We start from the raw sequence: 13938 nt of genomic DNA, 5'->3' as shown, positions 1-13938 counted from the left end.
TCTCTGCAAAAGCGCCTGTAGCTCAGTGGATAGAGCGTCTGTTTCCTAAGCAGAAAGTCGTAGGTTCGACCCCTACCTGGCGCGATAGGTAGATTTTTTTATTTTTTTCCTTCAGAAAAAAAAAGAAAACAGGCAACCAAATGTGAAATATATAAAATTAGGAAGCTAAAAATATATAAATTAGTAAAGACTCTTTCTTCCTAACTCATCAATAGAAGATTTAAATGTTTCCATTTGAAAAATAAAACTTTAGAAGAATAGGAAACATCAACATTAATAAAATAAAAAATATAGAAATAAATTAATAAAGAAATTTCACCAAGATAGTACCGATTAACTTTTTTTTTTTTTGGGGGGGGTCAGGTTAACGATTAATAAGATGGACGCAACATTATTTCTAGATCATACATTTGATAAATATAAGAAAAGTGCAATTCTAATGTCCATGGATAAACTTTTTCAAATTTATTTATTATTCTAGAAGGCAAACGAAATATTCCATAATTTACCTTCAAATTTCGACCCAGCAAGCAAAACTCCACATGATCCTCACCAAATCCTTGAAAAAACATAATTCTTCTCCAGCCGCTGACAGAAATGGTTTTTGTTGTATCAAATTTTAACTTGTTTTTGGTGCTTCCAGACTATAATTAAACTAAAACTTCAAACTATATTGTTTTTTTAATTAAAAAAAGGGTATCATATTGTAAACATTCCCCATTTACTAGCTGTTATATGTATGTGAACCTTAAAAGTTCATGATATTCATGGGAAGCATTTGAGACTAGACGCTTTCAAAAACACGTTATTTATACTTATACGTAAGCATGTACAAACAAGTTTATAGAAAAAGTAGTCCTAAATTTAGAAAAACCTAAAAAAAAGTTAAGATCTTTCTGGATCCAAACCTAAATCCTAGCTCCCTCGGCTCTAGCTCTGTGCGGGCAAATCAGATAGGTGCTTCACAAGTTTTAGTTACAATTCTGACTTATTTTCACTGTCCAATGCCAATGAGAACCATAAATCTGTTCTCATCTTACCTACATCAGAAAGCTACATAGCCTTACAAAAAGGCATCACCGCCCTTTGCTCATCATGCTTATTGTTGTGGTTGAAATCTGGCCTTCAGCTCTTGGTCGATCCTGCAGGGCGCCCCGAGTTTGGGTCCGGGACGTTATTACTTGCTCGAGGGTTGTTCAGCTCTGGAGTTTGCTCGGCAGGAATTGGATGATCCCATGCTAGAGCAAGACGATCCATTATGCCTTCCCATCACCTGTCATAGTGAAGAGTGATTGAACAATCCTTGTACATGATCTAATCTATTGATAGATTGTTCTTTTCTACTAACAATGATCATAGATCCTTCTCCATGAGCCAATGCATGTGCCTTTCCGGGTTTTGCCATTGGCTATGATAACCTTGAAACTCTTCAGCAGATTGGCATATTAGCAATGAGAGAACTTCCTTTAACAATTGGACACTATGATTATGAAAATCCAGACAATTATATTTCCATCAGCATGTTCTGCAAAAGACTATACCAGTACTGCAAGCTTAAAAACCATCCCTCACCCCCCATCCCTAGAATTAGGAAACATTATTAGCATATATATATAAGAGATTTCTACATCTCTAAGTAAATTATATGTTTCATTACTGCGAAGACCGTGCCTTCCTTTTGGCCGAAAAAATCCGGGGAAGGAAGCATCCCCTTCTAAACTTCGGTTCAGGCATGACATTTGTTGTCTCATTCCATTGCAAGAGTTCTCTGAGGCTAGCAATGCGAGGGTAAACACGGGGAGCAGGTTCTTCTTCATCAAGTGGGCTGTTTGATTCTGCTGTCTCCTTCAAATATGAGGAATTAGCTAAACTTTGAGTAGCATCACTCGCTTTCCGTTGCTCTTCATGCTCGGCTCTCCACTTCCTCAGCTCTTGCTCCACAACCAATTTCCCTTCCTTAGCCTTTTCAAACTTTTCCACTGCATCTCTTAATGCATTCGTCTTTTCTTCTCTCTTCATATTTGCTTCCTCAAGTTCTTCTAAGCACCTTGACTCGGATTCCTTGGCTGATTTAATTTGCTTTATGGCAGAAATCAGCCTCCTAATAGCAAGCTCCTCAGCCTCCCAGGCTTTCTTGCTGAGACTGCAGTACTCGTCCAGTGGAAGGGTCACTCCACTTGGGGAGTCATTGGTCTCCAAGCCTGCAGCAGCCTGTTCACTTGCTTCCCATGCTTTAGCTGCTTCTATCTCCTTTAAAGCAGCAGCTAGTCTGATCTCCATGGTACTTTCTTCTTCGACGTGTGTTAGCTCTTCACGAGCCAAGTGAGCGACTGATTTGGCTCGATCTGCTTCCTGAGCTGCTCGTTGAAGCTTCTTAGGCGCGTCTACCATCTTTTCTTGGGCTTCCTTCTCCTTCATCGAAATTAGTTCTAGTTCGGTGTTTGTCCTGTTCGGCTCAGCCTCAAGAGATGACACAGACACAGATGCCAACCCTTCCCTCTGTCTCATGGCGGCGAGGGCTGCTGTCTCTCTCTCCAGCTCGCATTTAAGTGAAGATGCTGCGGCTCTTAAACAATTGACTTCATCTTTTGCTTTCTCAATGTTGGTCTTCACTTCCTCGAGCTCCCTCTTGGTTCGAGCAAACTCTGCTGGTATAGTTGTCAGGGTCTCTTCCTCGATGCTCTCAGATTCTTGGCTCAGTCTTGCTTCCATGTAAGCAGCAAATTCAGATTTCAGTTTGAACAACAATGTAGAAGTTGCATCTAGCCTCGATTTTAGATCATTTACCAATAAAAGCTGCTCATTGAGATGCTGCAGCTCTCCTTCAGCTTGCTTCAGCTCCTTTTCCCAGGTAAGTTTATCTTGTTCCCGTGCCAATGCTGCACTAATTCTCTGCCCTTCTGCTTCAAGATGTGCAGCCTGGACAAATTCCAGCGATTCCTTTGTTGTGATGAGTTTCAGAGTTCGATCCCCGGCAGCCTTCTCGATCTCCTTGGAAGCAGAAATAGACTCTTCGGCCTTCCCAATTGCCACATTCCTTGCATTAACCAAAGTGGGATACTCTCTTCTCAGTGCTTCCAACTCATCTCTCACTGATTTTAGTTCTTCGACTGCTGTTGCGTGCCTTTCTTTGTAAACCTCCAGTTGTGTCTTGGCTGCAACACTTGCGTCATTGTCGATTCCTTGCTTCATCTCTTTGACCCTGAGCTCAGCAAGTTCTGAGTCCTGTTTTGCCTGGGCCTCTCGTCTCTGTGCTTTCTCCAGGCTTATCTTCAGTTCTTCTATGAGTTTCTTCGTGCTATCAAGCTCCTTGAGTACCTCTGCTTTAGCATTTTCTGCAATTTCGCATTGTTTTTTGTACTCTGGAATTTCCTCTTGTATCTTCTGAAGTTGAAGTTGGACATGCTGCTGCCTCTATGCAAAGCCCAAATTGAAAGAGATGTTCAAAAATAAAAAATCATATTTATTTTTGAACGAATAATTTCTTTTTCTTGTAAAATGAAGAAATTGTATTTCTTATTGGAAGAAAACAGTGGCTATTCATATTAGAATTTTAGGCTCCATGCAAGAAGAGAATATCCAAATGAAGATTTAAGAACATCAAAAGGAAATTCTTTTCCTCGACTCCTAAGAATGGCCTAAAAGACATTGCAGATGGAACCACCCTGCAGAAGTGAATCACAAAAAGGATCGAAGTTTTAAAGGCTACCTGCAAGGTCATTGCCTTGTGGGCTTTCCAATCGACATGTCCACCAAACATGGCGACAGCTTCTTTAACAGATTCAAAAGGTGCTGCAGTGTCAACGAAGCCTCTGTTTTCAACTATAGCAGTAATTGCATCTTTAAATTTGCGTGATGGCTCATGATCTTGCTCCTTAGATTGGTCCAATGTATGAGGTGCTTCAATGCTGCACACTTCTGATGCCCCAGGTATCGCATCCTTTTGAGTAATTTGCATTTCATTTAAAATCTCTGATGAACTAGGTGCCATTTGGACTGGTGGCAGGCAATTATCGAAATTATTTGGAAGTAATTCATAATCCTTTATCATTGCTCTATTCTGCTGATTAGCATCAATTACAATCATTGGGAAAGCAGGAGGATCGGGATTCGTTGGGCCTTGTAGTGAACTGAAAGTGGCAAGAGAATTTCCTTCAGTGTCCTATGTTTCATCGATATTTCTGAGTTAATTACTGGAACACAAATAATAACAGAAAAATATGGCATAAATAAGTTCAAATAGTAATAATTATCGATCAATTGAAACAATTCTTACTACTAAGATCATAAAGTATTATTGAAACCATAAGAACTCAAAACTTTCTACTTCCCTACAAGGAATACAATGTTTCAACCCAAAAGATGTTGCAGCAATCAATGTCAATATACAATTATTTAATAGTTGAGATTACTCACCATTTATGACAAACTCTCCAAATCTATGACATGGTTCCAGCATGGTGAAAAGCAGGAATACAGAATTTAAAGTTTTGAGACTACTAATAGAGCATATGAAGGTACTCTTGTTCCAATGACTCTGATAGTTTGATGAACATCTGATTGGTCCAGCAAAGTAAAATGAAAGAGCAGAAATGAATAGAAGTGATGGTCTGGATTTCACTCCATTCTGTATATAATGCATAAAGTGCAGTGAATGTAGAAGCACATCGTAGTGCAATCTGGATTGAATAAATCAGAAGTAAAAGAAAATTTTCATTTCTCTAACTGATAAAGAGAGAAGATTAAAATTGAAGAATTAGGAGATCTTGGAAATGTTATTGATGTTGAATTTTTCATTATGTTTCTCTTCCACTCTTTCTACTGCCAGCTCAAATATATGGCTTTTATATGTCAACTTAAAACTGAAGAGAGGGAATTTATAACTGAAGCAGAAGTTTCCAATCGTTCTTATATGTAATTTCACTCTTATGTGATAGACTTTTGCAACAATTAAGAAACTAAACATCATATTGGGTGGATAAACAACCGAGTTTTTTTTTTTCTTCTGAAAGAGATTTATGCAATGATTTAATAACAGGATTTAAAGGGAGCAACAAGTGAATGAGAATGAGAAAAATATCGTATAACCGGAAGAAGGAGAAACACTCGTCAAAAAGCACATTTTGTAAGCACCTGGATAAACTAAAAAATTCGTTAGATAGAATTTCTTCTTGAGCCAAGAAAATGGCAAATTGACATTATGGGCTGGTTCAATACATATTTCTCAACATCCAATGCTGATACTTTTATCAAGAATAATGCCTATTTGATTTAAACTGACTGATATTAGCCTTTGAATCAATCGACTGGACCAACTTATAATCCCCATTGGCGGGGTTAGATTAGATAATAGTCATACTGAATATATAATTATAAAAGCATTTTCATAAGTTACCAAGTTAAATTTTCCAAAACAGATCATGCATTCAAAATAATTAATTTGTTTCATACATCTTTTATTCTTATATCGTTTTCAAGAAAAAATGTAATATGCATGACTATTTAATTAAATAGAAGCAAAAATTATAAAAATTATTTTATCAAAAAATATAAACTATAAGTTTTCAAGATCACTTAGAAAACATAAGGTGAATTGTTAGGTCATTTATCCAGTAGGAGTCAAAACTTTAGATAACCTAGTCAATTCACAAGAATCCTTTGGGACCTAATCATCCTAAAATCAATATATATATATATATATATATATATATATATATATATATATATATATATATATATATATATATATATATATATATATATATATATATATATATATATCGAATCATTGCCACAATAATATTTTAAAATAATTTCTTAAATTCTCTAAAATTTCAAAAATCTTACTTTTTAAACTAACTGCCATGATAATAGGGGAATTGAGCTGTTAATCTTGCTCTATTTCCTATGCAATTCTAGGAAAAACAATTAATTCTAATTTCTAAGAAATAATATATGATTATTAATAATAATTTCCAAGAAACAATTAATTCTATACACCACCTAACAATAACTCAAAATTCAATAAATTAACCAAGAACATCAAAATACCCTTAAGCCGTCCAAGCCAAGTGAATCGATCAATCGATGATTAACCTAATTCCAGCAGATTAAGGAACAAAGATGGAATGAAAACTTTAAATTAATGAAGCATTAGAACTACGTAGGTATACAAGAAACTATAGAATAAAAAAGAAAAGACAAATAAAATTACCAACGAGAAGCCGACCTAGTAACCGATTCTGCCACGAATGAGTATTGGTGGTGAGGCTCGGCAAGGAGAGGATTAAGATAAGAAAAGAGAAAGATGGGAAACGTCGGCTTAGGTGGATGCAGGAGAAAGAGAATGAGGCCAGCAAATGGGAGGAACTAGAGAAGAAAGAGATGGAGATGCGGAAGGCGGTGGAGGAGGGGCGAGGGAGAAGAGATGAGAAGGAGAAAGGAAAGGTGGTGAGAGAGAGAGAGATGAGATGAGAAGGAGAGATGCGTTCGCATGGGGGGATTGAAAAAAATGGGCACTCTCTGTTTTTAACAGTGCGCGCGCCCCTCTTTCTTTCTTTCAATCTTTATCTCCCTGAAGATTCGCTTTTAGAATATGAACCGAAAAGGAAGAAGGAAAAAAGAAGAAAGACAATAAACACAGATAGGTTCAGATTTTGATTCTGGATTAAAAGGAATTAGCTTATGACCAAATAAAAATGGAATAAAAAAGTCATCTAGAGAGAGGGAAAAAAAGAGAGAGGAAAGGAGCAGCACTCAATCCCATTCTCTTTTATTATTATCGAACCATTCCACGAACACAAATACCTCATTGCATAATTACAACAAAAGCCCAAAAAATTCAGAATATTTTTTTATTATTAGGCATGCTTTCATATTGCAATAAACAATGACATAATTCAAACAAACAAACAAAAAATAAATACATAAAAAGATATCAGGGGAAAAGAGACAAAACTTACTTGAATCTTCTCTCTTTCAGGAGCTTTGAGAAAGAGAGAGAGGAAATCAACTGCTGGATGGGTGGACTCCTCGGATTGGATTTCTCTCTCCGATACTAAAACTCTCTGTTCCTCCTAACCATTAGATTTTTCTCTTCATTTTTTTTTCCTGAAGAGATTTAGGGAGGTGAGATCACCCGGCCTTTATTAAGAAAAAAGAGAAGATTACAAAATGAAGTTTAAAGAGACTGTATAGATACAAAAACAGTTCCCTGGAACTTTACAAGAAGAACGGGGAAGAACAAGGGACAGACAAACGGAATCTAGGCCCAGGAACAGAGCCAAAGAATCCCCTAACCATTAGATTCTTGTTTTCTTAGTTGCTACTATTTATTCTCAGCAATTTGAAACATTTGTAATTCATTATTTGGGAATGTGAGGATCTGGAGAATTTCGAGTTGGTCGAGGACAAGCCGCCACCTCATCAGCCGCAATGGAATCTCCACCTCGATTTATAAATCTTAGCCTGAATCCAAGCAATCAATAATTAGATGAAAATATTTTTCATAAAATTTTTAGCTGTTTTTTTTCCTAATATTAAATATATGCATGGGAAACGAAGGCCAGGCGTTTTCATCGGTTTGTCTGATTCTGATACGGCCATGAGCATGCTTCCGAGGGTTTGGGTGAGCGGCTCTGCCGTCATCCATCAATCTTTCAATTTAGAAGAAAGAGAGTCCCATTGCAAGTTCGGAGTTGAGAGATTCTTTTTTTGTAGAATTTCGGTTTCTTTCTTTTATCATATCGGCCACGAACCCATCCTAATATGAACAAAAATAATCCCCGCACGATGCGTGAAAAAATAATAAAAATATAAATATAAATTTATATAATAAAAAAATAAATAATTTCACAAAAATAGAATGAAAAATATACTGTAAGTGGAATGCATCCAATTATTAATAACCATTTTGGTTCAAACATCCCATTAATATTATAAATACATAAACAACTTGCTTTAAGCTCACAGAAACACCAAGCTCTGCTCCAACTGCAGCAATCAAGTTTCAGATCTTAGATGCTTTCAATTTATATCAAAAACACTTCAATTGTTTCCATGATAGGAACAAATGAATAATTTAAAAAAATAAAAAACTATTTAGCTAAGTCCATTTATCCAACAAAACTATCATTAATCTTGAAAAATAATATAATATTTGCCATGCTCCGGATTCGGAGCATGATTTGTCGCGCCTCATATTCGGAGCATGACATGGTCGTGCAACCGAAAAGTACAGCCCACGATAACACGAAGCCAACATTACATTTAGCTTTCACATCCATCTCAAATGTAATAAAATAAATAGAAATCCAAATTTATTATCTATTATTTAAAATTAATATTGGCTCAGTACGTCTAAATCCAAACTTAATACCAAACCTATCACCTTCAACATTCATAAAATTGTTACCTACAAATTTATAGTTAATACTAAAATTCTTCTACAAAATCGCCAAGCTTGCTAGCGCGAATTCCAAGTCTGGACTAACCTTCATCCTTATTGATTCTATTTGCCTAGAGAGAGAAAAATAAAAAGAGGTATATGAGCGACACAGCTCAGTAAATAAATATTTTACTACCTTACCAGATCAAGCATAAGTTTTTTCATATTTCGAAATAAGCATTTCATCATAGTACAGTATAATAAAACAAGTCATAAATAAATCATACATGCATAAATCATTCATATTTCATAAGTATACCTTCAAGTCTATTTTGTAAATAAATATATAAATCATTTTTCTATCATTTAGCCATACCATAGTTCAAAACATTGTTTATAGATATTTGTGCCATTATCACTTTATATTCGTGACAGAATAGTGTTCGTAACCGACATAGATTCATATTCGTATGCCAACTTTATACCCGTTAGCGGGCCAGTATTCGTATGGATGCTAGCCCCGAGTGTCGATTTTTTCAATATAAGAAATCATATTGAGCTATCTGAGAGTCTTTAGAAAGCTTATATATTTATCGTAAAACATATATATACATAGATAAAAAAACACTAAATGGTATGATCAGATTTATATTTCATAACAAAGATATTTTCATTAAACATTCATAGAGCTATTTTTTTATAATAAAGCACGATTTTCATAACACATATACTGATCCATAATTTTAAGAAAAACAAGATATTTTCATAAGCAATTTTTTATGCATAGAATACATGTGATGCCGCACAAATGCGGAAAAAGAGGAGAAGAAGGAAGAACAAGAGAGGAAGAAGGAAGAAGAGGTTCTAGAGACAGGAAGAAGAGAAGGGGAGGAGGAGGAGGAAGAATAAGATCTGGGAGAAAAAGAAATTCTTAATCATTCATTAAACCCTAATCATGAAAATAGTTCCCTATATATAGGGCCCAAATACACAACTTGCATAAACCCCCCTTACACAGAAATAAATCCTAATGAACCCACAAATAACACAAATAAGCCCTAAAATGCAAATAAGCCCAGAAATAAAATAAACCACAAATAAACCCTAGAATGCAAATAAGCCCAAAAATAAAATAATAAAATAAATATGCAAATAAACGAGTCTGGCTCAATCCGGGGGCTCAGGATCATCTGGATGAAGGGCTCTGATGTCCCCATCAACTCCTCCCGGGTGAGAAAAACTCGACCCCGTCGAGTACAGGTCTGGCCGGCTGTCGTACTGCTCCAGAAGATCGGGGTCAATGCGCTGCAACTGTGCTTTGGAAATCCACGTCACATCAGATTTTGGTCGACCTTTCCACCGAACAAGGTAACGTTGGTAACCACCGTTCCTGCTTGAAATAACCTGCTCATCCAATATATGTTCTATTTGTTCTCTGCGTGCATGAAATTTGGGAGGTGGTGACTCAACAGCAGGTAATAGGGCAGGGTGTCCAACATGGGCAGGTATATCAATAAAGGGGTCAGAAGGCAGGAATATTATCTTTCTGTATGGGACTAAATCTTCAATATTAAATGTCGCACTAATCCCATAGTCATCAGGAAGATCCACAACATATGCATTCGAACTGGTTTTCTTTAAGATTTTGAACTGTTCTGCACTACAAATTTGCAATTTCTTAAACGTTTCCGAAGAAAGTCGTTCAAACCTAATTCTTATCATGACGTAATCTCTTTCACTTAACTCATTATAACGTCTGGTTAAATCAGCAAGGAATTTATATTTTAAGTTATTAAAGTGACTGCAATTGCTGATTTCTTGATGCAATGAATGTGGATGTGATGCAATTGATTGTGCAGACTCAAAGACTCTATACTGATGAGACATGAAAAACAAGTCTATGGGTTGCCTAGGTTTGTAATCATGCACCACTTCGAATGGATTTATACCTATGGACTTATGAATCGAACTATGATATGTAAACTCAACTGTCGGTAAAATTAAATCCCAAGTCCTAGCATATGCATTTGGGTTGAGCCTATGATGTGGAAGGTTGGGCAGAAATACTCGAAACTAGATCAATTGCGTGTTGGATATCACGCATCGGAGAAAGTGCATCCGGAAGATCATCAGGGACTACATCATTAAGCTCCTCTAGAAGGGAAACTACTATAGGGGAATGTTCAAAATTGGACTCCTCATGGGTATCTTTAGCTACAAGTGCCAATTCAGGTGACTGACTCTCAATATCTGTCACTATCTCTTCCACAGTAGTGATGTGAAATGACTTGGTTGTACTTAGATCAATAATCTCCCTTTGGAAATCATTTTGGACAAAATCTAATTCTATAGGTTCGTCTTCAAAGTCTTCTTCATAGTCTTCTATATTTGGTTCATAGACTTCTTCGACATATTCGGCCTCTTGGTTCCTAACTTCTGGTTCAGTAATCGAGTAGGTTTTAGTGGAACATTGGGGCGCTATGTGGCCGAATTGTTGACACCTAGAGTATTGGGTTTGGTGCCTAGGAGAGTGGGGAAGGACTACAGGTGGTGCGACCAAACCGATTTTAGGTTGGGCTGTAACAGGGGTTGGCGATTTAGGGGTCCTAGAATTTTGCACGAGCTCACGGATCTCTTGTGTGAATCCTTGTATCCAGCCGTATGGCAACGATCTGTTCCTTGATAAACCTCAAAATGTCGGAATTCATGGTAGTTACAGGAGTTTTAGGTTGACTGAGATAGTACTCCATATCACTACAGGTTGGCATGCAATGATGACACTGGGTGATGATGTGAAATACAGTGTCACTAATGAAACCCTAATAACTATGATGTAGGACCAAATTTGATGCAGGACAACCTACTAATGCAATCTATTATGATTTCAGAAATCAGCAAGTCTTCACAATAATAACTTAAAATTTAAATGTTGCTGATTTTTACTTCGGTTATTCAGAATTAAGGATTAAGATTATTCAATTTAAGAAATTAGATTGCAATCAAGTAGTACAGTTGTTCTGATCCTAAATCAATCTGATCGAAGGATGTTGAGAAGCATCCAGTTGTTAGGGTGTGCTAATTTAATATTTAGATTTTAAAAGGACAAATAGGATGGGTTTGAAAGTAGGGGTTCTATGTTCTGAAATTTGACAGCAAAAGTAAGTTTTCAAAATGTGGCTATCATGCAAGAGAACTAGAACATAATTAAATGAACAAGCCCAAGAAAAGCGGAAACCTATTACCTGTCGTGAAGTAGGTGACTAGTGTCGTTCACTTGTGGGCGATGATCAGGAGTACAGTTGTAGCTGATGGACCCTTCAATTGGCTTTAATTGGCTTGTCGAAGGCACGAATTAGCTGGTCGAAGTAGCTTGTGGGCCCGAAGGACCTGCCAACCCGGTGTGCTGTGTGGTGCGGCTGGCGAGCCTGTGAATGAAGAAGAGGCTTGTGAATTGGCCTTTGAAGCAGTCGGCGGGCCCTGCAATCAGTTGGGCCGCAGGTGATGCGGTGGGCCTTAGATCGAGCACGGGCGTGGGCGCGGCCTTTGGCAGGGGAGGTGGGATCCGGTGGAGACGGGTCGGCAGCGCGGGGACGCGGACGCAGGCGTCTCCGATATGCGGCGGTGGTCGGCGACGGTCTGAAAGGAGCTTCCTCGGCGTCGGAAGAGATGGCGGCCGAAGGGAGGCGAGACGAGGACGACGACGGCGGGAACTTATGGGCGGCGGCCGACGGAGGAGAAGGAGATCGGAGGCGACGACGCTCGGCGACGGGACGACAGCGTCCACGGGTGGCGGCGCGGCGTTGCGGATGGCCGTGGAGGGGGAAGACGATAGGTCAAGTTTTTTTTTTTTTGCCTTTTTTTTTCTTTTTTTTTTTCTTTTTTTTAACTCGGATCCGTTAGGATTCGGGTTATCGGGTTTTACCCGACCCGATATCCGTACGATCCGCACGTGCAACTCACGTGCACTGCTTTTTTTTTTTTTTTTTTTTTTTTGGTGGCGGATCCGGGCTACCGAGTTGTGGGTTAACGGGTTTAGGCCTTACCCGTTAATCCTTTCTTCAACCTCCCGATGGGTTCGGGAGGATACGCCGATCTCCGCAGCGGTGGCTGCGGGCAGGGGCGGAGGTCGCGGCGGCTGTACTGGCGACGGCAGACTCCGGCAGACGGCGGCATCCGGTGGCGAGCCAACGGCAAGGCGGTCACGGCTCCGGCAGCGGCTTCCGGCAGCGGCCCCTCTGCGGATCCGACGCAGGTGGCTGATGGTGGTGGTGGGCGCAGCGACGGAGGACCTGAGGCGACGGGCTGCGGCGATGGAAAGGAACGGCGGCGTTGCCCCTTCGGGTCCGGCCACTGGCGGTGGTCACAGAGGCGCGGCCGATGGCTCTCGTGGGGTCGCGGCGTCTTCTGTTGGCGGTCCAACGGCGGGACGGCACTGCGAGGTGGAGGCAGTTGGCGCAGACACGGCGACGGGCAGAAGGGGAAATCTTCCGGCGGAGCCCTTCCTTCGTTCTCTGTGACAACCGAGAGGGAGGGAGGGACCTTCTCTCTTTCTTTTTTTTTTTTTTTGAAGTGTGTGTGTGTTCTTCTGGTGAGCACCGAGGGAAAGCGACAGAGATGAAGTCTCGGGTGGGATTTTGGTGGAGTGAATGACTAGGGCAGTGGACCGTGGGAGGTTGAGGGAGAAAATGCTCGATCGTGGCTTTGGCAACAGGGGCAAAGCTGGGGCTCTGATACCAAGTTGATGCCGCACAAATGCGGAAAAAGAGGAGAAGAAGGAAGAACAAGAGAGGAAGAAGGAAGAAGAGGTTCTAGAGACACAGGAAGAAGAGAAGGGGAGGAGGAGGAGGAAGAATAAGATCTGGGAGGAAAAGAAATTCTTAATCATTCATTAAACCCTAATCATGAAAATAGTTCCCTATATATAGGGCCCAAATACACAACTTGCATAAACCCCCCTTACACAGAAATAAATCCTAATGAACCCACAAATAACACAAATAAGCCCTAAAATGCAAATAAGCCCAGAAATAAAATAAACTACAAATAAACCCTAGAATGCAAATAAGTCCAAAAATAAAATAATAAAATAAATATGCAAATAAACGAGTCTGGCTCAATCCGGGGGCTCAGGATCATCTGGATGAAGGGCTCTGATAGTGTTCATTGAAGGGCTCAGGATCATTGAAAAATTAGTAAAGAGTAGAAGTCTTACTTACTTCTTTTGTCTTAGGCTGTCAAACTTCACTAAGCGGTTTGATTTATCTATTAAAATATTAAAAGCGAGATTAACTTCTATTCGAATTAAAATAAATAAGAAATGAAACGATTGGTCGGGTGATAGTGTTCGGCAGTTCCGGATGGGTCGGGCTTGAGCGATTCGATTAATAAATCATAAAATATGGACTCGATCGGGGCCAAGGTTAATCAACATAATTTATCAATAAAGGTTTTCAAAGATATTCAACGTAGGCAAAATGATCAGTCCAGTAGGCACTCTGGGCACCAGGGCAGATCAGAGCGTTTTTAGAGGTCAAATCGGGTTGTAGATTTGG

The 13938-nt window shown here is 39.0% G+C and overlaps 1 protein-coding gene and 1 non-coding gene across 2 annotated transcripts; one reads left to right on the top strand and one right to left on the bottom strand.

Moving 5' to 3' along the window:
• The first annotated feature begins 11 nt into the window (after positions 1 to 11).
• Positions 12 to 84, top strand: TRNAR-CCU. Its single transcript has one exon. It is a non-coding gene; the product is annotated as a tRNA-Arg (tRNA).
• Positions 85 to 1578: 1494 nt separating this feature from the next.
• On the bottom strand, positions 1579 to 4145 carry LOC103712540 (protein WEAK CHLOROPLAST MOVEMENT UNDER BLUE LIGHT 1). Its single transcript, XM_039134504.1, has 2 exons — positions 3725 to 4145; positions 1579 to 3408 (listed from the first exon to the last, which is right to left on the bottom strand). The coding sequence occupies exons 1-2, from the start codon at positions 4085 to 4087 to the stop codon at positions 1654 to 1656; spliced, it is 2118 nt and encodes a 705-aa protein (XP_038990432.1). The 5' UTR covers positions 4088 to 4145; the 3' UTR covers positions 1579 to 1653.
• Between the last annotated feature and the right edge of the window lie 9793 nt (positions 4146 to 13938).

The sequence above is a fragment of the Phoenix dactylifera genome, chromosome 15, assembly GCF_009389715.1.
Source record: "Phoenix dactylifera cultivar Barhee BC4 chromosome 15, palm_55x_up_171113_PBpolish2nd_filt_p, whole genome shotgun sequence".
Classification (NCBI taxonomy): Eukaryota; Viridiplantae; Streptophyta; class Magnoliopsida; order Arecales; family Arecaceae; genus Phoenix; species Phoenix dactylifera.
Note: the sequence above shows the minus strand (reverse complement) of the source record. Positions and strands in the feature narration are given on the sequence as shown.